This window comes from Hypanus sabinus, chromosome 5 (genome assembly GCF_030144855.1).
Source record: "Hypanus sabinus isolate sHypSab1 chromosome 5, sHypSab1.hap1, whole genome shotgun sequence".
Taxonomy (NCBI): Eukaryota; Metazoa; Chordata; class Chondrichthyes; order Myliobatiformes; family Dasyatidae; genus Hypanus; species Hypanus sabinus.
The window spans coordinates 146261663-146282840 of record NC_082710.1 but is presented as its reverse complement, the minus strand read 5'-3'; the positions used below and the strand labels follow the sequence as shown (position 1 = coordinate 146282840).

Sequence of the window (21178 nt, the reverse complement as noted above, 5' to 3'; positions counted from 1 at the left end):
GAGGCTGCACTTCCCATTGTCTCTTAAAGTAACTGTGGCTGAACCAGCTTCCTAACTTTTAAATGAAAAGTCTATCATTTTTTAAAGGATGATTAAGTTTAACAAGCTGATATTTAAAAGTTGAACTGTGTTAAGTGTCAAAACAATTTTTAAAAAATTAACCCTTTGAGAACTGGAATTTGTATAGTCTAAAATGAATGCATTGTAAGATGTCATTACCCCCCCACACACACACACACCTATTGGTTATTGGTGAAGGATTGAAACAGATTGGGCAGGTTGCAGTTGTGAGATTTACAGTCTAATTTTCCTTTGTTTGAAGTCATGTGTGTCTTAGCAGGAAGATCCTCTAATTCTTTTCCCTAATCAAAGCAAACAGTAGCAATGTCAGTTCAAACCTTGCCTGAAAATAAATCAGAAAATCTTAGGAATCCCTTAGTTTTCCAAGCCGAATAAGCTTGATCTATAATTGAAGGGTGGGAAAAGCAATTAGATACAATAGGAATATTTAAAATGAATTGGGTCAACCCGAAAAACTTCCGAAATTGAAACCATATACGTAAAGTATGTTTAACTATCGGGTTGTCAATTCGTTTCGGCAATTTTGAAAGAGCAAAAGGGAGAGAAGTTCCTAAAATAGAACCCAGAGGATAACCTGGTACCGATTTAATTTCCAAACTCACCCAATGAGGGCCAAAAGATCCATCCCAATCTTTCAACCAACATAACAAATATCTAATATTAACTGCCCAATAATAAAATCTGAAATTAGGTAATGCTAACCCACCTTCCTTCTTTGTCTTCTGTAAATATATTTTACCTAACCTGGGATTTTTATTCTGCCATATATATGAGGAAATTTTTGAATCAACATTAGTAAAAAAAGATTTCGGAATAAAAATTGGTACCGCTTGAAAAATATATAAAAACTTAGGTAAAATAACCATCTTAATAGCATTAATCCTACCTATCAGAGATAAAGATAATGGTGACCACTTAGTAAACAAACCTTTAATCTGATCAATTAAGGGTAAAAAATTAAACCTAAATAATTCTTTATGTTCCTAAATAATTTTCTGATTTATTTTTGGAAAATTGTTTTATGTCTTTTGAGCAATTATCTAATAAATATCATTTGCCTAGATTTCATTTTTTTAGATATTTACAGATTAGGCATTTTTTAAGTACTGTACTTCCTACGTTTCCAAATTTTGTGTCTTCAGATATTTTGGAGAGTTTGTTTGAATTAAACCCTTTTCAAAAAGGGCTTATATCAAAACTTTATAATATAATTATGAAGATAAGTTCAGAGCCCCTTTATAAGACAAAAAATGATTGGGAAAGAGAGCTTAATCTTATTATTCCTATTGAGAATTGGGATAGAATTCTTCAATTAGTTAATACATCTTCTATATGTGCCAAACATTCATTAATACAATTTAAGGTCGTACACAGGGCCCATATGTCCAAGGATAAATTAGCTCATTTTTATTCTTATATAAATCCTATTTGTGATAGATGTCAATTTGAAACTGCATCTTCAACTCGTATGTTTTGGTCATGTCCACTTTTGAAAAAATATTGGAAAGATATTTTTGATATTATCTCTGCTGTATTGAACATCGATTTACAACCCCATCCTATTACCGCAATTTTTGGTTTACCAATGATGGACTTACTGCATTTATCTTCTTCCGCCTGTGGAATGATTGCATTTCTCACTCTGATGGCTAGAAGATCTATTTTGCTGAATTGGAAGGAAATTAATCCTCCCACTGTATTTCATTGGTTTTCTCAAACTATGTTATGTTTAAATTTAGAAAAAATTAGAAGTGGTGTATTTGATACTTCTATTAAATTTGAAAAGATATGGAGACCATTTATTCAATATTTTCATATGATGTAATATGACCCTGTTCCAGGCTTATTTGATCTTCCAGCTTTAATCTTATTTATGTTGAGAGGATTGGAGTTGATGACACTGATGATTTTGTATTTTTGTGAGATATTATAGACAGCCCTTTTTTTCTTTTTCTAGTTTCTCTTTCTTTTTTTCCTTTTTAAGCTTTTTCTTCTTTATTAGCTATTAGATTAGTAGTTTAGTTATTTTTGCATAATTTTTTTTCTTTTTTCTGTGTTTTTTTTATATTATATATTATGAAATACCTAGATTTACCTTGTTTATACATATACTGTATGGTTCATGTTTTGGGAAAACTCATTTATATTGTAATCATTATGTATTCTTTCATGTGCAATGGGAATTTGTATGTTTGTAATCCCTTTATTAATATATCAATTGTATTTTGTTCATTTAATAATGATAATAAAAAGATTGAAAAAGAAAGAAAGAAAGAAACCTTGCCTGAGCTGGAGGCACACGGCGTACAGGAGCTCTGAATAACCTCCACCAGATCGAGAGACACTCAGACCTTCACCCGCTTCAAACCCTCCCCCCACATACAGATCTCAAACCAGAGGCTGGCACCAGCAGTCTGTTAAATCTGGACACCTGTTCTGCATTACTTTAGCCTAACTATACTGGATCATCAATCACAGTCTACCACTATAAACACGAGATTCTGCCAATGCTGAAAGTCCAGAGCAACACACACAAAATGCTGGAGGAACTCAGCAGGTCAGGCAGCATCTGTGGAGGGGAATAAACAGCTGATGTTCTGGGCTGAGGCCCTTCATCAGGACTGGAAAGGAAGTGGGGAGGGAGGGGGCAGAAGCCAGAGTGTGCAAGGGAAAGAGGTATGTGATGAATGAGTGGGTGGGGGCAGTGTGGTGAACTACATATACCTGTCTGGACACGCCCCCCCACCACCCCACTGACTGCTCCTGTGGCTCTTCCCACAGACCCCGGTATAAAGGTGATTGGAGCCACAGACCCTTCCTCAGTCTCCAGGATGTTGTGTGATGGTCACTTGCTGCTTGTGCTTTCTTCCAGCCAATAAAAGCCTACCTTAACCCACGTCTCAGAGTTATTGATGGTGCATCAGGCAGGCAGAGAAATGAAGGAAGAAGCTGGGAGAGGGATAGGTGGAAGAAGTAAAGGGTTAAAGGAGAAGGAATCTGATAAGAGAGATTCAAAGATTCAAGGTATATTTATTATCAAAGAATGTATAAATTATTCACCTTGAGATTTGTTTGCTTATAGGCACCCACAAAGCAAGAAACCCAAAGAACCAAATTAAGAAAAAGACTAACCAATGCACAGAAAAAGAAGGAAACACACACAAAAACAACAGAAACAAATGACAGCCTTCCAAACCAGATTGAGTCTGTTGATCCGCTCCTTGGAGCAGCTGGAGTAGGCCGAAACCCCGACCTCAGTTCGTCATGAAACTCGCAGGGACAACAGTCGCCGGAGACGTTCACAGCCTCATCGCTGCAGAGAGGAATGAACATCGCAAGAGAGTGAGCGAAGTCAGCCTCACTGATTCAGAACATGCAAGAAAGGGAAGGAGGAGGGGAAATGGAGGTGACGAGCAGGTGAGGAGAAGAGAAAGGGTGGAAGGGGAACTACAAAGAGGAATGGGAAAAAGAGAACAAGGGAGGGGGAAGAGGTTACTGGAAGTTAGAGAAACCAATGTTCATGCTCTCAGGTTGGAGATTATCCAGGTGGAACACGAGGTGTTTCTCCTCCAGCCTGCCTTGGGGCCTCATCGTCTCCATGGAGGAGGCCATGGCCATGTCAGAATAGGAATGGGAAGTCAAATTGAAATGGGTAGCTACTTTCACCATAACACAGCAGAACCACAGATCCTGCCTGCCCTGCTGAATGTTTCCTGGATACATCACATGTTGTCCCCTCACTGACGAACATGTTTTTTTCCAACACTCTTTGCTGGGATTGGGTGTCATTGTCCAGGCCAAGCCCTTTCTTTTTAAATCTTTTTATTAGTTTTAAACAAACATAAATGAAACATGAATACAAAATGTTTGAGAGTACATAATTAATAGTTTAAATAGACATTCAGATATGTAATAATAAAAATATATAACCTCTCAAACCCAGAACAATAATGAACAAAGAAGTAAAAAGAGAAAAAAAAAGAAAAACCCCAAAAAAAAAGAGAAAAAAAAGCAAAAAAAACACTAACCAACATGGGCCATTGAATAATATTAAGTACATTTACTGTAGTGCCAATAACTCCGAACCTCCATCCAATTGATTAAGGATAGTGTAAGTAAGGTTTAGGAAAAGACAATTCAACTCATGTGAAAATGTTGAATAAAAGGTCTCCAAGTTTCTTCAAATTTAACTGAAGGTTCAAAAACCACACTTCTAATCTTTTCTAAACTCAAACAAGAAATAGTTTGAGAAAACCACTGAAATACAGTTGGAGGATTAATTTCTTTCCAATTCAATAAAATAGATCTTCTAGCCATTAATGTAACAAATGCAATCATTCGTTGAGATGAAGCAGATAAACGATTATTATCCGTCATTGGTAAACCGAAAATTGCAGTGAGAGGATGAGGTTGAAAATTAATATTTAAGACTTTTGAAATAATACTGAAAATATCTTTCCAATAGTTTTGTAAACAAGGACAAGACCAGAACATATGAGTCAATGAAGCAACATCAGAATGACATCTATCGCAGGTTGAATTAAGATGAGAATAAAATCGAGCCAGTTTATCCTTAGACATATGAGCTCTATGTACAACCTTAAATTGTATTAGGGCATGTTTAGCACAAATAAAGGACGAATTTACTAATAATAAAATTTTTTCCCATTGCTCAGTAGATATAGGACAATGCAACTCTTCTTGCCATTCCTTCTTAATTTTTTCTGATACATCTAACTGTAAATTCATGATCGTCTTATAAATGATGGCTACTAAACCCTTTTGATAAGGATTAAGGGCTAAAATTCTATCTGTAATGTCCAATGGACATTCTTTCGAAAAAGACTGTAACTCATTATACAAAAAATTTCTAACTTGCAGATATCTAAAAAAATGGGTTTTAGGTAAATTATATTTATTAGATAGCTGTTCAAAGGACATAATGTTATCATCCAGAAACAGATCACGAAAACATGTTATACCATTTGTTTTCCATAAAAGAAAAGCTTGATCCATAGATGAAGGCCGAAAAAATAATTAGATATTATAGGACATGATAAAATAAATTCATTCAAACCAAAAAATTTACGAAATTGAAACCAAATTCATAATGTATATCTGACTATAGGATTAGTTATCTGTTTATTCAATTTGAATAAAGAAAAAGGAAGTGAAGATCCTAAGATTGAAATCAGCGAAAAATCTTGCACAGATTTACATTCCAAATTTACCCATTGTGGGCAAGTAGCTATAGTCCATTCTTGTGTCCAGAATATTAAATACCATATATTGACTGCCCAATAGTAAAATCTTAAGTTTGGTAAAGCCAAGCCGCCCTCCTTCTTAGGCTTCTGTAAATATTTTTTACCCAATCTAGGATTTTTGTTCTGCCACAAGTAAGAAGATATTTTAGAGTCAATAGTATCAAAAAAGCTTTAGGAATAAAAATTGGTAATGCTTGAAATAAATATAAGAATTTAGGTAGTATCATCATCTTAATAGCATTAACTCTACCAACCAATGACAAAGATATAGTGGAGACCACCTAATAGCAAGTTGCTTAACTTGATCAATTAAAGGTAAAAAGTTAACCTTAAATAAATCTTTATGTTTTTTAGTAATTTTAATACCTAGGTAAGTAAAATAATCTGTAACAATTTTATATGGCAAATGTTTATAAATTGGAACTTGCATATTTAATGGAAATAGTTCACTCTTGTTAAAATTCAATTTATAACCAGAAAAATTACTAAATTGAGCAAGCAAAGACGAAATAGCAGGGATAGATTTTTCAGGGTCAGATATATATAATAACAAATCATCAGCGTACAATGATACTTTATACGTCCTCTCCCCACGGGTAATACCCAGAATATTAGGTGATTCACGAATAGCTATAGCCAATGGTTCTAAAGCAATGTCAAATAGTAAAGGACTTAAAGGGCAACCTTGCCTTGTACCACAAAATAGCTGAAAAAAAGGGGATCTTTGACTATTGGTAAAAACCGAAGCTAAAGGTTTATGGTATATTAATTTAATCCATGATATAAATTTTGAACTAAAATTAAATTGTTGCATTGTAGTAAATAAATATGGCCATTCAACTCTGTCAAATGCTTTTTCAGCATCTAAAGAAATAACACGTTCTGGTATTTTAGATGAAGAAGTATAAATAATATTAATTAATTTTCTAATGTTAAAAAATGAATAGCGATTTTTAATAAATCCAGTCTGATTTTCAGAAATAATTCGAGGTAATATATTTTCTAATCTAATAGCCAAAATTTTACTGAAAATCTTAAAATCCGTATTTAATAAGGATATAGGTCGATAGGATGCACATTCAGTAGGGTCTTTATCTTTTTTAAGAATTAAAGAAATAGAAGCTTCATAAAAAGATTGTGGTAATTTACCTACACTTAATACATCATCAAAAATTTTACAAAGCCAAGGAGAAAGTGTAGGAGAAAAAGATTTAAAAAATTCTACAGGAAAACCATCTGGACCAGAAGCTTTACCAGAATTCATTAAAAAAATAGCCTTTTCTATTTCAGACTCCGTAATAGGTGTATCTAAAATTACATTATCCTCAACAGTTACTTTTGGAATATTCAATTTCCTTAAAAATTAATTTATTATAGAAGTGTCCTTAGTGAATTCTGATTGATATAAGGAGTTATAAAAATCTTGAAAGGCTCTATTTATCTCTTTGTGGTCGATCGTCAAGAGTACCATCTTGTTTACGAATTCTAGTAATCTGTCGTTTATCCGAAACAATTTTCAATTGGTTAGCCAATAATTTACCAGACTTATCTCCATGCATATAGAATTGAGTTTTTGATTTAATTAACTGACTTTCAATCGAAGAGGATAATAATAAACTATGTTCCATTTGAAGTTCCACTCTTACTTTATAAAGTTCTTTACTAGGGGTCATTGAATAAATTTTATCAATTGCTTTGATTTTATCAACTAATGTTAATATTTTAGAATTAGTTCATTTCCTAACTCCAGCAGAGTATGAAATAATCTGTCCACGAATATATGCTTTAAAAGTATCCCACAAAATTCCACTAGAGATCTCTACTGTAGAATTTGTTGCGAAAAAAAATCAATTCGTTGTTTAATAAAGTTAACAAAATCTAAATCCTGCAATAAAATAGGATTAAACCTCCAAAATTTAGCATTGATATATGAATCCGTTATTTTAATAGATAACTTCAGAGGTGCATGATCAGATATGGTAATACAGTCATACTTACAATCAGTAACGTCTCAGGCCAAGCCCTATTGCCTATTTCAAGCTAAACCTTAGGAAGATGGAGTGAGTCACCTGAACCACTGCTGTTTGTCCAGTAGAGGTTCTCCCTCAGTGCTAGCTTGGGGGAGCAACACCTTATACTCCACCTTGGTAGCCTCCAACTGATGGTGTGAATACTGATTTCTGCTCCTGGTAGAACATCCCCCCCCCCTTCTATTCCCCACTTGGCCCTCACGCCTCTTCTCACCTGCCTATTACCTCCTTCTGGGTCCTCTCCTCCTTCCCTTTCTCTTATGGTCCACTCTCCTCTCTCATCAGATTCCTTCTTCTCCAGCTCTTTATCTTTCCAACCCACCTGGCTTCACCAATCACCTTTAGGCTATCCTCCTTACCCAACCCCCCACCCCCAACGTTTTATTCTGGCATCTTCCCCCTTCCTTTCCAGTCTTGAAGGAGGGTCTCAGCCTGAAACATCAACTGTTTATTCATTTCCATAGATGCTGCCTGACCTGCTGAGTTCCTCCAGCATGTCGTTGGGAACTAAGTTCCAGGATTTAGACCCAATGACTGGCGATATAATTCCAAGTTAAGACATGTCTTGGAGGGAGTCATGAGGAAATCTGAAGATGCTGGAAATTCAAGCAACACACACAAAATGCTGGTGGAAAGCAGCAGGCCAGGCAGCATCTATAGTCCTGATGAAGGGTCTCAGCCCGTAACGTCGACTGTGCTTCTTCCTATAGATGCTGCCTGGCCTGCTGCATTTCACCAGCATTTTGTGCGTGTTGGAGGAAGTCCTTTGGCTGGTGCTGTCCTCATGTGAATGTTGACTTGGTCTTCCTGATGGTAGAGAGTGGAGGTTGGGTGGGGGGATGGGGTGCTGTCAGAATAACCTGGGTGCTTAAACACAGTGCGTTGTGTAGGCAGTGCACATTTTTGTTGTTAAATAGTTGAATTCTGCATCTTGACCCTGCCATTCCCTGCCAATACATTGTTCCATCGTATAAATCAGTTTACTATTGACACATGTACTAAGGTACATGGTAATACTTGTATACCGTCCATACAAATCATTTCATTACATCAGTGCATTGAGCTAGTACAAGGGAAAACAATAGCAGAATGCAGAATAAACTGCTACATTTACAGAGAAAGTGCAGTGCAGACAGACAATAATTGTGAGGTCAAGAATCTATCCAGGGAACCATTCAATAGGCTTCTAACAGTGGGATAGAAGCGGTCCTTGAGCCTGAAGGTACGTGAAAGAGAGAGCGTGCTTCAGTTATTGTGGGCTGTTTGTTGACCAGTCCTCAATCCATATTATGTTCTCTTTATCCCAGAGTTAAGAGCCTCACATTTGAACAACACTTGCTGTGGAAGTTTGGTAAATCATTTTCAGCTCTCTGTTGAGAACAAATAGCAAAGAAAACACAAATTAACCTTCTGCTAAATGGCCTGTAAAGCAGGGAACCAGAATTGAAACCGCCTGACCTCTCGATCTTCTGTCTTCAGTCAACCTTAAGTTAATCATTACCTGCACAATTTCAAAGTCAGCCTTAACCAGGCATTTTTTTTAAGATTGTTAACTTCCAGATTGAACACAAGAGTCAAAAAGTCAGCTTAGTTTCTCAAACAGTTCAGAGGAAACTTGGTAATGGATAATGGAACATTGCTCTCACTGCATTTTGAAACCAACCTACTCATCTTGTTAGGGGAAAAAAAAATTATGTGGTGCCACATTTAAGTTCAAGCGTTAGATGAAAATCAGTACTTTGCTACTGCTTCAGACTTCGTGAATTCCAATGGCAAGGTCACGAAAGCATGGAATAAGTTATCAATGACAAAGAAATACTGACTAAACACAAGAAGTTGCACAGATGCTGGAAATCCAGAGCAACATACCCAAAAAAGGGTGAGCGATTTCAAGTTTCTGTGTCAACATCTCTGAGTATATGTCCTGCGCCCAACATATTGATGTATTTACAAAGAAGGCTCAACAGTGGCTGTATTTCAGAAGGAGATTTAGTTTGTCACCAAAGGCACTTGCAATTTTCTACAGATGTAGTGTGGAGAGTGGAGGGGGGGGTGTCAATACCTCAAAAAGGTGGCATCCATCATTAAGGACTGCCATCAACTACGCCTACATTTTGTTTGATGCCATTCCTATTGAAATGCTGGAGTTGTTATAAAGTGATCTATAAAATTCGGCCTTTGAACATTATGAATAAGCACGAGCTCAGAGTAATCTCAAACATTTCAAAACTTGAGGGCAAGGTGGGGAAGGTCCACCACTATAACAAGTTAACTTAGATAACCTATACACCAAACTTATACTGCAGAAACAACTACCTTCTCACTGGGTAGGTCCCACACCACCAGGTTCAGAAATAGTTAGGTAGGCTCCTGAGCCAGTGTGGACAACATCACTCACCATAACACTAAACTGATCCCCGAACACAACTTATGGACTCACTTTCAAAGACTCTACAACTCATGTCCTCAGTGTTATTTATTTATTATTATTATTATTTGTGTTTTTTGTATCTGCACAGTTTGTCTTCTTTTGCACATCGGTTGTTTGTTAGTCTTTGTGTGTAGTTTCTCATTGATTCTATTGTATTTCTGTATTCTACTGTGAATGCCTGCAAGAAAGTGCATCTGAGGAATTCATCTAAATGGCATGTAACAACTTTGGTAATAAATTTAGCTCAAACAGTCTAACAGAAGGGGGCCATCACTTTCCCAGCTATAGGCTGACTCATTATAGAATGGTTGAGGGTAAGAATGACCTCACATAGCACTTTTTGAAGCAGGACAGTTGTCTTAGTCTGTTACTAAAAATGTTCCTCTATCAGCTAAGATGGCATGCAGCTGGTGAGAAACATTGTCCAGAATTGCCAGGTTTTCTGGAGGGTCCTTTGTTCTGTCACACCCTTTGGTGTGTCCAGTTTGACTCCTGTAACAGAGCCAGCCTTTCTAATCAGTTTATTGAGCCTGTTGGCATCACCTGTGTTGATGCCATTGCCCCAGAACACCACCACAAAGGAATTTGCACTGGCGACAACAGACTGGTAGAACATGCGAAGGAGAGGTCTGCATACTCCAAAGGACCTCAGTCTCCTCAGGAAGTAGAGGCAACTCTGGCCCTTCTTGTACACTCAAGTTGGTCATCCAGGTGCACCCCCAGGTACTTGTAGTTCCTCACCACATCCACGTCCTCACCAACAATAGTAACAGGGAGCAGTGTAGGCTTAGTCTTCCTAAAGTCCATCACCATCTTCTTTGTCTTACTGATGTTGAGCTGCAGCTGATTCAGCTTGCACCATTTGACAAAGTCCTCCACCGGGGCTCTGTATTCATCCTCCCATCCTCCCTTTATACGCCCAACTGATGCTGAGTCATTAGAAAATTTCTGCAGATGACGTGACTCAGTGTTGTATCTAAAGTCCAAGGTATCCAGGGTAAAGAGGAAGGGAGGCAATACAGCCCTTTGTGGGGGCCCAGTGCTGCTTATAGCCCTGTCTGACACACAGCTCTGAAGCCGCTCAAACTGTGGTCTGCTAGTCAGGTAGTCCGTTATCCAGGATACAATGGAACCTGCATTGAGTGGAGCTTTTCCCCAGCAATGAGGGCTGTATGGTATTGAAGGCACTTGAGAAATTAAAAAAACATGATCCTAACAGTGCTGCCCTGCTTATCCAAATGGGAGTGACTGTAATCAGCTCAGTATTGTCCAGTCCTGATTTTACTGATTTATGTGACTCTGAGTCCAAATCACCTGTAGACAACCTTTCCCCTGCCTTCACATCTGGGTCATGTGAGATGAATGAGAAGTAAGAGAAAAAGATTTGAAGTTACTCTTGCAGCCACTTTATCAGGTACATTACCTCCTGCACCTAATAAAGGAGCCATTGAGTGTACGTTCGTAGCTTTCTGCTGCTGTAGTCCAAAGCTTCAAGAATTTCCAACGTGTTGTATGTTCAGAGATGCTCCCTTCTGCACACCACTGTTGTAATGTGTGTTTCCTTGAGTTACTGTCACCTTCCTATCAGCTTGAACCAGACAGGCCATTTCTTCTCTGACCTCTCAAAAACAAGGTGTTTTTGCCCCAGAACTGCCACTCACTGGATGTTTATTTTTGTTTTTCGCACCATTCTCTGTAAACTCAAGTGCGGGGGTTCCCAACTTTGGTTAATGTTAGGGGTCTATAGCATAAAAAAGTTTGGGAGCTCCTACTCTAGAGACCATTGTGGGTGAAAATCCCAGGAGATCAGCAGTTTCTGAGATACTCAAACCACCCTGACTGGCACCAACAATGATCATGGTCAAAGTCACTTGGATCACATCTCTTCCCCATTCTGATGTTTGGTCTGAAGAACAACTGAATTTCGAGACCATTTTTGCGTGTTTCTATCCATTGAGTTACTGCCCCTTGATTGGATATTTGCATTAAGGATCAGGTGTAAAGGTGTGTTGAATAAAGAGACTACTGAGCCTAGACTGTGTCTTACTATTTACTAATTGCAAAGTCAACTAATTACTAATAAAGTGTAATTAAAGAGTTGCAAGTATAACAAGGAGAACAAGCAGACAAGTCTTTGTCAGTAGCAGACAAGTCTTTGTCAGTAGCAGACCAGTGACCAGATACTGACCCAAAGGTCGGTTCCCCATCAGTAGGACAATACACACTGTGTAGGAGTGGGTTGGAACTGCATGCTTCTGCTGAACTTTGCCTCCACTCTCAAAGCTGAAAGGGTTGCCCAGGAGCTGCAGCTTGCTACTGATACTAGCAGATAGTGGCTGAGCTGAGGCTGTGGGAGCATAAGCCAGCTGGAGACACTCCTGTAAGCTGCTGTGGTGCCCTGGGTCAGGCAGACAGGGCTCCCTCCCAGTCACACAGATCCCTCCTTCCAGCCTGCACCACGCTAGGATTGATTTTGCAAGAAGGTGCAAGAGGTGCCTGGGTCCTGTTTGCCTGTGGACTCATTTTTGGAAGACCCTTCGGTTCAGGTTACATGTACTTCTGGATTCTAGTTACTCTTTTTGTTCTATTTTGTGTGATTTGATTGGGGCACTTCCGAGCAGACCGGCTCTGCGGCGTGCAGTCAAAATGCTAGAGTGAGCTGATCTTTCCTAGACTGTTCCGAGGACTCTGCAGTCTGATATGTAATATTCTGTGTGTTATTCACTCACTGTAGCCGTTGGCATGATTTGTTCTTCGTTCACGCATTGGTTGAATCTTTGATTCCTGAGGGATGGTTATCACAGCAAGAATTTGACACACCATGCTTACAGAGAAGGGGTGAGGGGGTTAAGAATGCATCTGGTCGGACAGGTGGGGTGCAGGCTTCAACCTGACTTCGTTGGTATGAGGGGCGAGCTCTGGGGGAAGAGGGAGAATGATTGGCAGCTGGAATGGGATTCATGTTGAATTTGGGGAAGAAAGCTGGTGGATGAGAAGCCCAGTGTGTTGTTCAGTGCGGGGGGATCAGCTCAGCCCCACAGAACCTGCAAGTACTGAAGGGAAGTCAGCATGCTGCAGAGTAATGGTCTGATTCTGCTCTTTTTTTACATTTCAGGCAACAGAGAAATTCTGTACCATTCAGTAACTGAATTGCACAGTGAGGCACTCAGAAACAGTTATCACCATCAGGTGATTAAATCTCTGGAGCTCTTCACAAATAAATTCATCAACATAGGCACATTTAGTCATTATTCTGACTTTGAGGACACTGTAGGTAGTTTTATGCACAGACTTGGCTGCTCTGTGATGCCCTGCTGTCTTTAGCTATCAGAGCTATGGTTAACATCAGCCTCTCTGCCTAACCAGGTTATTCAGCACTTCCCTGACAAACGGTTTGTCCATTCTGTGCTTGGTGGATCTATCGGGCAAAGTACAGTATATACATAAGAACATAAGAAATAGGAGCAGGAGTAGGCCATCTGGCCCATCGAGCCTGCTCTGCCATTCAATAAGCTCATGGCTGATCTGATCATGGACTCATCTCCACCTACCTGCCTTTTCCCCATAACCCTTAACTCCTCTTCTATCCAAAAATCTATCCAACCTTGTTTTAAATATATTTACTGAGCTAGCCTCCACTGCTTCATTAGGCAGAGAATTCTACACATTCACCACTCTCTGGGAAAAGCAGTTCCTCCTCATCTTCATCTTAAATCTACTCCCCCGAATCCTGAGGCTATGTCCCCTAGCTCTAGTCTCACCTACCGGTGGAAACAACTTTCCTACCTCTATTTTATCCATCCCTTTCATAATTCTATGAACTTTGCATATCTCTTGTTTTCCTTTCCCTATTTCCTTCCATCTATTTAATCCTTGGTCATTTCAGGGAAGCCATGTTCCCTCTCTATCTGGTCACGGAGTTCCACCTGAATGAATGAGTTCACTGATCTCACGTTACTCTGGCTGTGGATAATTTTTGAATGCAGGAGCTCTAGATCATTTTACCTGCAGTGTAGATGGGATCACACACACCCTGGATCTTAGATAAACCTGGACCCTTGCATCTTAGATGAGCAGATGGGCCAATGCAACATGTGGTCCCAGTACCTACTTCCATATAGACATCCCTGTAAAATTCAGTCTACTTCCATTGGAGCTAACATGCTGAAACATTGTGTGTGTTGATAGAAGTCCGGATTTTGCAGTATCTGTGTAGAAGACTCACTCAGCAGAAACCTAGTCTGTTCCCAGTGCACTTTTTACTTGAGCTGTATGAACAGGTGTGCAGAGGCAGTAAACAGAGTAGATGTGAAATTGCGAATGTCACTCCACTCTTTAAGAAAAAATACCAGAGGCAGGAAATGATAGGCCAGTTAGCCTGACTTCAGTAGTTGGGAAGATGTTGGAGTTGATTGTTAAGGATGTAGTTTTTCGGGGTACTTGGAGGCACAGGTCAAAATTGGCCAAAGTCAGCATGGTTTCTTTAAGGGGAAGTATTGCCTGACAAACCTGTTAAAAAATTTTTGAGGAAATAACAGGCAGGATAGACGAAGGAGAGCAAATGGATGTTGTTTATTTGGATTTTCAGAAGACCTTTGTAATGTACGAATCTATTTCTTTTAAGGCAATGACACCCACCCCCTTAGCACTATGTATTGATCTGTGGTCTATGCATGTGCATTGTTTTCTCTCTCCTACTGCAATGCACTGTGACATTATTTTCATTCATTTATTATGTGGAAATTGGTCGAAATAAGATATTGCATATAATGATTACTTGTCTTATACTCTGATTACCAACATTTCGTACACAGTCCCAGTTGACAGTAAGGAGTGATTGATGAAGGCACTGTTTGGAAGTGAGTATAGGGAATTGCAACCAATGATCCCTGAAGAGTTATCATCACTTTTTCCAGGATAATTTGTGACTTGAATGGGAACTTGGAGGAATTGTTGCAACAACTTTCATTTCCATTCTAGTGTAGTAATTCTCAAATTACTGAGAATTTGGTTAAGTCAATTCTCAGTAACAAGCCATTACTGTCTAGGGTTGACTTTCAAGGGACTATTTAGATAATAGAGATAAACTTTTCAAGTTGTAACATACAATATATTTAATTCAGGCAAAAGGGATTACTACTCAATTCTTTACAGAACTGATTTTATAGAAGGTAGAATGTGGATTGTAGAACACTACAGTACTGTATAGGCCCTTTGGCCCACTATGTTGTGCCCACTTTTTAAGCCTACTCTAAGATCAATCTAACTCTTCCCTCTTACATAGCCCTCCTTTGTTCTGCCTTTCTAAGAGTTTCTTAAATGCTCTAATGCATTTGTCTCTCCCATCAACGCCACCCCTGCAGGGTGATTCATGCACTCACCACTCTCTGTGCAAAAACCTTGAGCTCTGACATCTCCCAAGATATTCCTCAAAGCACCTTAAAATGATGCCCCCTGGTATTCTCCAGTTTTGCTTTGGCTACCCTCTTGTCATCTTTCAACCTCTATCAAGTCACTTCTCATCCTCCTCCACTCCACCCCAAAGAGAAAAGCCCTAGATTCTCTGCATATCCTCATATGACATGCTTTCCAATTCAGGTAGCATCCTGGTAAATCTCCTCTGCACCCTCTCCTATAATGAGGTGACCAGAACTAATACACAATATTTCAAGTGTGGTCTAACCATGGTTTCATAGAGCAGCAACATTACCATGAACTCAATTCCCCTATTTAATGAATGCCAACGTGCCATATGCCTTCTTAACAACCCTATCAACTTGTGTGGCAACCTTGAGGAATTTATGGACCCCTGTCCCCCACATTGCTAAGAATCATGCCATTAACTCTGTACTCTGTCATCAAATTCACCCTTCCAAAGTGTATCACTTCACTTCTCCAGGTTGAACTCCAGGGTTTAAGGATAGTTTTATGGAGATCTTTATTCAGTAATAAAAACAAAAATTGTTTACTGCCAGTTTCAAGGAGACAGCACAAAAGATTTCAATGCAAACTAAAACATAATCATGTTAAAATGGGAACACTAGAAGAGTGGATTAATGTGCCAGAAGAGGAGAGATTGCCTTTTCAATATTACTGGGCTGGGTGGACCTCCTGTTCTTCTCTTGCTTAGCCATTTGTATTCAAAGTTCTCTCCAGCAAGTTGTTCTTGCTAATGTTGTGTCAGTTTCCATGTATGCTAATGGTACTGAATTCTGTATTACAGATTTTCAACTTTTGCTGATAGTTACCTCAGGGAAGGTAGAGACCTTGCATGCACTCGATAAACACTTCACTGGGTACACCTACTTGGTAATGCAGGTATCTAATCAACCAATCGTGTGGCAGCAACTCAATTGAATAAAAGCATACGGACTTCGTCAAGAGATTCAGTTGTTGTTCAGACCAAACATCAGAATGAGGAAGAAATGTGATCTTAGTGGCTTTGACCATGGAATGATTGTTGGTGCCAGATGGGGCGGTTTGAGTATCTCAGAAACTGCTGATCTCCTGGGATTTTCAAGTACAGTAGTCTCTAGTGCTTACAGGGAGTAGTGCAAAGAACAAAAATAAAAATCCCGTAAGTAGCAATTCTGTGGATGAAAATGCCTTCTTAATAAGAAAGATCAGAGGAGAATGGTTCCAGCTAGCAGGAAAGCAACAGCAACTCAAATCTATCAGGAGGTACCTAATAAGTATCAATTGAGTGTACATTTACTGAGATAGCATTTATATCTGATTAAATTGCTTCAGTCTGGGTTCAGTTTACACATATCATTTCCTTCCTCGACTTTATTTTGAAAAATCTCATCAATTGTTGCCGGATCTGGCCATGAGTTTCAGTGATATTATTGGATTTTGAAGGATTCTTGTACCACACCAGAAAATGCCTTGGCAATAAATAATCACACATAAATTTGGACGAGACGATTTTGAATTTCCAGTGACGTTAAGCTCCTGCCATTTCCAGTCATCCCTAAGGACAGTACACTCAGGACTCCAGACTTGTGTGTGAAAGTATATTCCCACAGATTTCCTTTGCACCTCTAGTCTCTTGTCTGACACTCTCCCATCATGGGAAAAAGATAGCAAATATCTACTATATCCATGTTAATTCTGCTTATCTATCAGTACCCCAGCCTCCTTCCCTCCAAGGAAACAAGTCCAGCTTATCAAATCTCTTCTCATGAAGCACTACAAACCAGGTAACACTTTCCTCTGCACCCTCTCCATTGCAGTGTCATTCTTCCTATAGCGTACTAACCAGAACTGCACACAATTCTTACCAGATACTTTATAAGTTCTCTTGATGCAAAAGGAGTGTTGTTTTGTGGGAAGTTCTGAGCATGATAGTTAATGTTCAGCTAACATGACTCATTGATGATAGTGAGAGTGAAACCGTATCACAAAAGGCAGACCTGTTTATTTTACTGCCTCATACTGTGGAATGATTACTCAAGCATTTCTGGCAGTGGTTAAGGATCAATCATATAGAATTAGATCAATTACTGTTAATCTCAGTTACCTTTGCTTACCCTGGAACAAATTAGAATGGATTGGGAGGATGAAAGGTGACTTGATAGAGGTGTATAAGATGATAAGAGGCGTTGATAGAGAGGACAGTCAGCGGCAGGCAGAAATGGCTAACATGAGAGGGCATAATTTTAAGGTGATTGATGGAAGAATAGAGGGGATGTCAGAGGTAGTTTATTTTGTTTTACAGAGTGCTAAGTTCATAACACGAACTAATGGGAGTGGTGGTAGAGGCAGATATATTAGGGACACTTGTCAAGACTCTTAGATAGACATATGGATGTCATAATGTGGAGGGCTATGTGGGAGGGAAGGATTAGATTCACTTTAGAGTAAAGGTCGGCAGAACATTGTGGATGGAAGGGCCTGTATTGTGTCCTGTTCTATGATGGCATGAAAACAATGTATTTCACAATATCTTGCTACAGGTGTTAACAATAAACCAACTATCCAGCCCAACTTTTCCTCTCCCAGTAAGCCAATTCTACCAACCAGCCCTTCACGCATAATGGAATGCTTCAGAATAACTTCAAGATCATCTGGCATCAAGTCACAAATCAAATTAAACCTACCCTTTTGCACTGTTCCTCAGATCTTTATCTCTGTGGATTATATCCTGATGTTCCTAGCATAAGACTCTGTTTCAATAATGTTGACAGTGTTTTATTTAGGGCAAACAAAGCCCATGGCACTGAAAACAGATCACTACTGATCATTGAACACAATTACAATTTTATTTAGCTCATTTTTTTTTTTACAATTTTGCACGACTGAATTTTAAAAACATAACTATCCTGTGCACAAGAAATCATTTCTTGAAAAGTAAATTAGAAAACAATTATTGCCTTACATTAATCACAATGTTATTTTATCACCACTTTAAATTCCAAATATACTTTTAAAATCTGATAGAGCGATAATTACACCCACATATCATTTCTATTTGCTGCATTAGGATTTCAACATGAATTGAATCAGCAGGATTGAATGAAGTGCAGAAACTAGCTGTTTTCTTACTGCAGGAATCAGAATTACATGCGCTTTCTGTTTACAAAAATGGTGTTATTTAAGGAAACCACCTTTTCTGTTCCAGGTCCTTCATTTGCCGCAGGTATTTATTATTTGCACTTGTTTTTCCTTTTTAGTCAAAGATCCAATATTCTAGGCCAAGCTAGCATAGGTCAGACAGATTTCCACTGGCTTGATTCCTTTCAGTAATTTCACAGTGTAAGTATTAAACATTCTTTACAAAGCTACTGCATGAACATCCTTTCAATTTTTTTGAAAAAAATCATGAAAGCACCAAGGGCCAAATCCAAAGTTATTTACAACATTGACTTAATTTCTTTGACCTTCGACAATTGAATCCTGGACATTTAAGTGAACAATTGACCAATGAATATATAACTGAAAGTGATTTTGATAGAATCTTCAAATCAAGTTTTTAAAAAATGTAGTCTACATTCCAAGTTTTATTATGATAATGAGTATTGCACATTTAAGAATATTTTCCAGTTGGTAAAATATTGGAAATATTTTTAATCTATTTTGAAAAATACAGATTGGTTGTCAAAACTGGACTGAAACAAATAGACAATTCTTACCAACAGTAGATTTATAACATAAATTAGTATATCGAACTGGCAAGAGCTTTAAGCATGGCAATGTTCTTGATCCTGTGCAATGAACACTAATTCCATATTAATCATAGTGATTTCTTGTTAACCTTGTATGAGAGTATATGGGACTTCAAAATATTAACCTGCACATTAACTATTTAGCTTACTAGCACTAATTTTCACTCTAAACTCTGCTCACTTTGTTCTCAACTCTGAGAGGAATGCTTTAACCTGACTTTCATACATCTTTTGCTTTATATTTAAAAATATCATACACATTACTAAAAGCAAGTTTCTTTTACCAATCAGAATTTTAACAACTGAGAGCATTAGGAGTGTAACGAACAGTTCCAAACATCACATTTTAGGTAAAGCAGAGCAAGCGCAGAATCCTTCCACTAGACGTAAAAGCAATGAGATAATCTTTTTTTTAGTAACACTGGACTCATTATCTTCAAAATAATATATCCTACTGTAGGTTTGGAGATCCAGTAACAATACCAACAAATGAGAAACCAACACTCAGTTCAGACTTGAGCTTGTTTACCATGAAGTTCAGTGTTTCAGTACCAGACTAGTCATACCTCATGAACCAACATTAACCCGTACAGACAGAAAAATATTATCCATCAGTTAAAATTCAGAGAGAAAGGCCATACTTTTGATGGTCAAACAAAATGAAATTTAAGAACACAAATGTAGTTACTGAACAACATGGGTAAAAACAACAAAGCGAACCCAGTTTTAAACAGGTTTGTTGTTGCATGTTCCAAACATACAAATTCTGTAACCTCTCCTCAAATCCACCTTTCTGGTTTGAAAAGTTTGTCTCACCAAGTTAATGATGGCGTCATTGTATTTCTACATGCAGTGCCAATTATTCCTTTGGTGCTGTTTTCTGAAGCGCACCCTTGACTATTACATAATCCAATTTACCTATTTCTCACCAGAAAAACAGATTGTGAAATTGAAAGTACCTTTTTTATTGCCATAATTTTATATTTTAAACGGCTTTCCAAAGCCTCCTTGGCCAAGTAACATGCCTTAGAATCAATCTCACAATCCAAAACAAACAAGATCAGTTCATATTTGACAGGTTTCTGAAACCTAGAGATGACTTGCTGTAATGGTAATGTAGTATTAGGCTCTTCTTCATATGGATAAAAGTGGCTCCTATGAAAAGGCCACTGAAGAATCAGATTCTGAAAACACAAAATGTACTGTAAATGAAGATAGAATCAGGGCAGAATGCCAAGCCCTGTGCTTTGTATAAAATCCAAAGGTGGAAAGTTATGCAAAGCTTACATTACCCAGAGACTAAAACTTATCTTGGCCAACAAATAAAATATCTGAAAGCCATCTTTGGTTCTGCGTTCAGGGTTTGGAACAGATCTGTATAGAGTTGGTCAGTTATTGGAATCCAACAAAGATAAATTCTCCATGTTTCTCCTTAACACAAACTAAAACATCTGGTGTTGAGAGTGGAGCTGGCAGATCTGCTATTACTGGACTTCCCCTTCCCCACAATTTCATTCTGGCAAAAAGTCACAAGACTGCATCACACATTGGTGATTGTTTCACAAAAGTGCTCCATGCCAAAACAGTTAATTCTGAATGCTTTGATTTCAGTCAATGAAACTACAATATTAAAGCTTTATGATGATGACTACTCTGAACATGTACAAAAGCCTAATATAACAAGGATACCTTACAGCTCACATATGCTAGTGGCTTATGAAATGAGAGAAGGTGGTTACATTTACACTAGCAGTGGTTAAAAAGTGAACTCGACTTGTGAGTTATAGAAAATAAAAAGCATACAATACCAGTTATGGCAGAGACAGGATACTGATACGTGTTTCACTACTGGTAAGCAGACCGCACATTTGAACCAACACATCCAGAATAAACTATATCTATAAAGGATGTCTGAACAGAGAATTAATAACCAGACGTTGAATGCAACATATGTGTTAAATACAGAAAAGGAATGCAAAGAAACAAAAATAAAACATAAATACTGGGGAAAAAACAGGTTTTCTTTCAAGTATTCTCAGTGAAAACCCATTTTAATCTTCTAGACTACGGAATGCAGTTTGCATGTCTTCATAAAGTTGTAGGTAGTCTGCTTTGATTTTTGCCTCACCATCCTTCACTGGGTCCTAGAAGAAAAGATTATTCACATCAACAGATAATTTAATTATGCTTCACAAGTAGCAAGTC

At 38.2% G+C, this 21178-nt stretch overlaps 1 protein-coding gene across 1 annotated transcript in view; it reads right to left on the bottom strand.

The window, feature by feature from the left end:
* Window positions 1–18048: 18048 nt before the first annotated feature.
* Window positions 18049–21178, bottom strand: part of atp6v1ab (ATPase H+ transporting V1 subunit Ab) — a 45818-nt gene continuing 42688 nt past the window's right edge. The window contains exon 15 of the mRNA XM_059970555.1: window positions 18049–21117. Within this exon, the coding sequence (XP_059826538.1) occupies window positions 21025–21117 (93 nt within the window). The 3' untranslated portion in view covers window positions 18049–21024. The remainder of the gene's footprint in view (window positions 21118–21178) is intronic.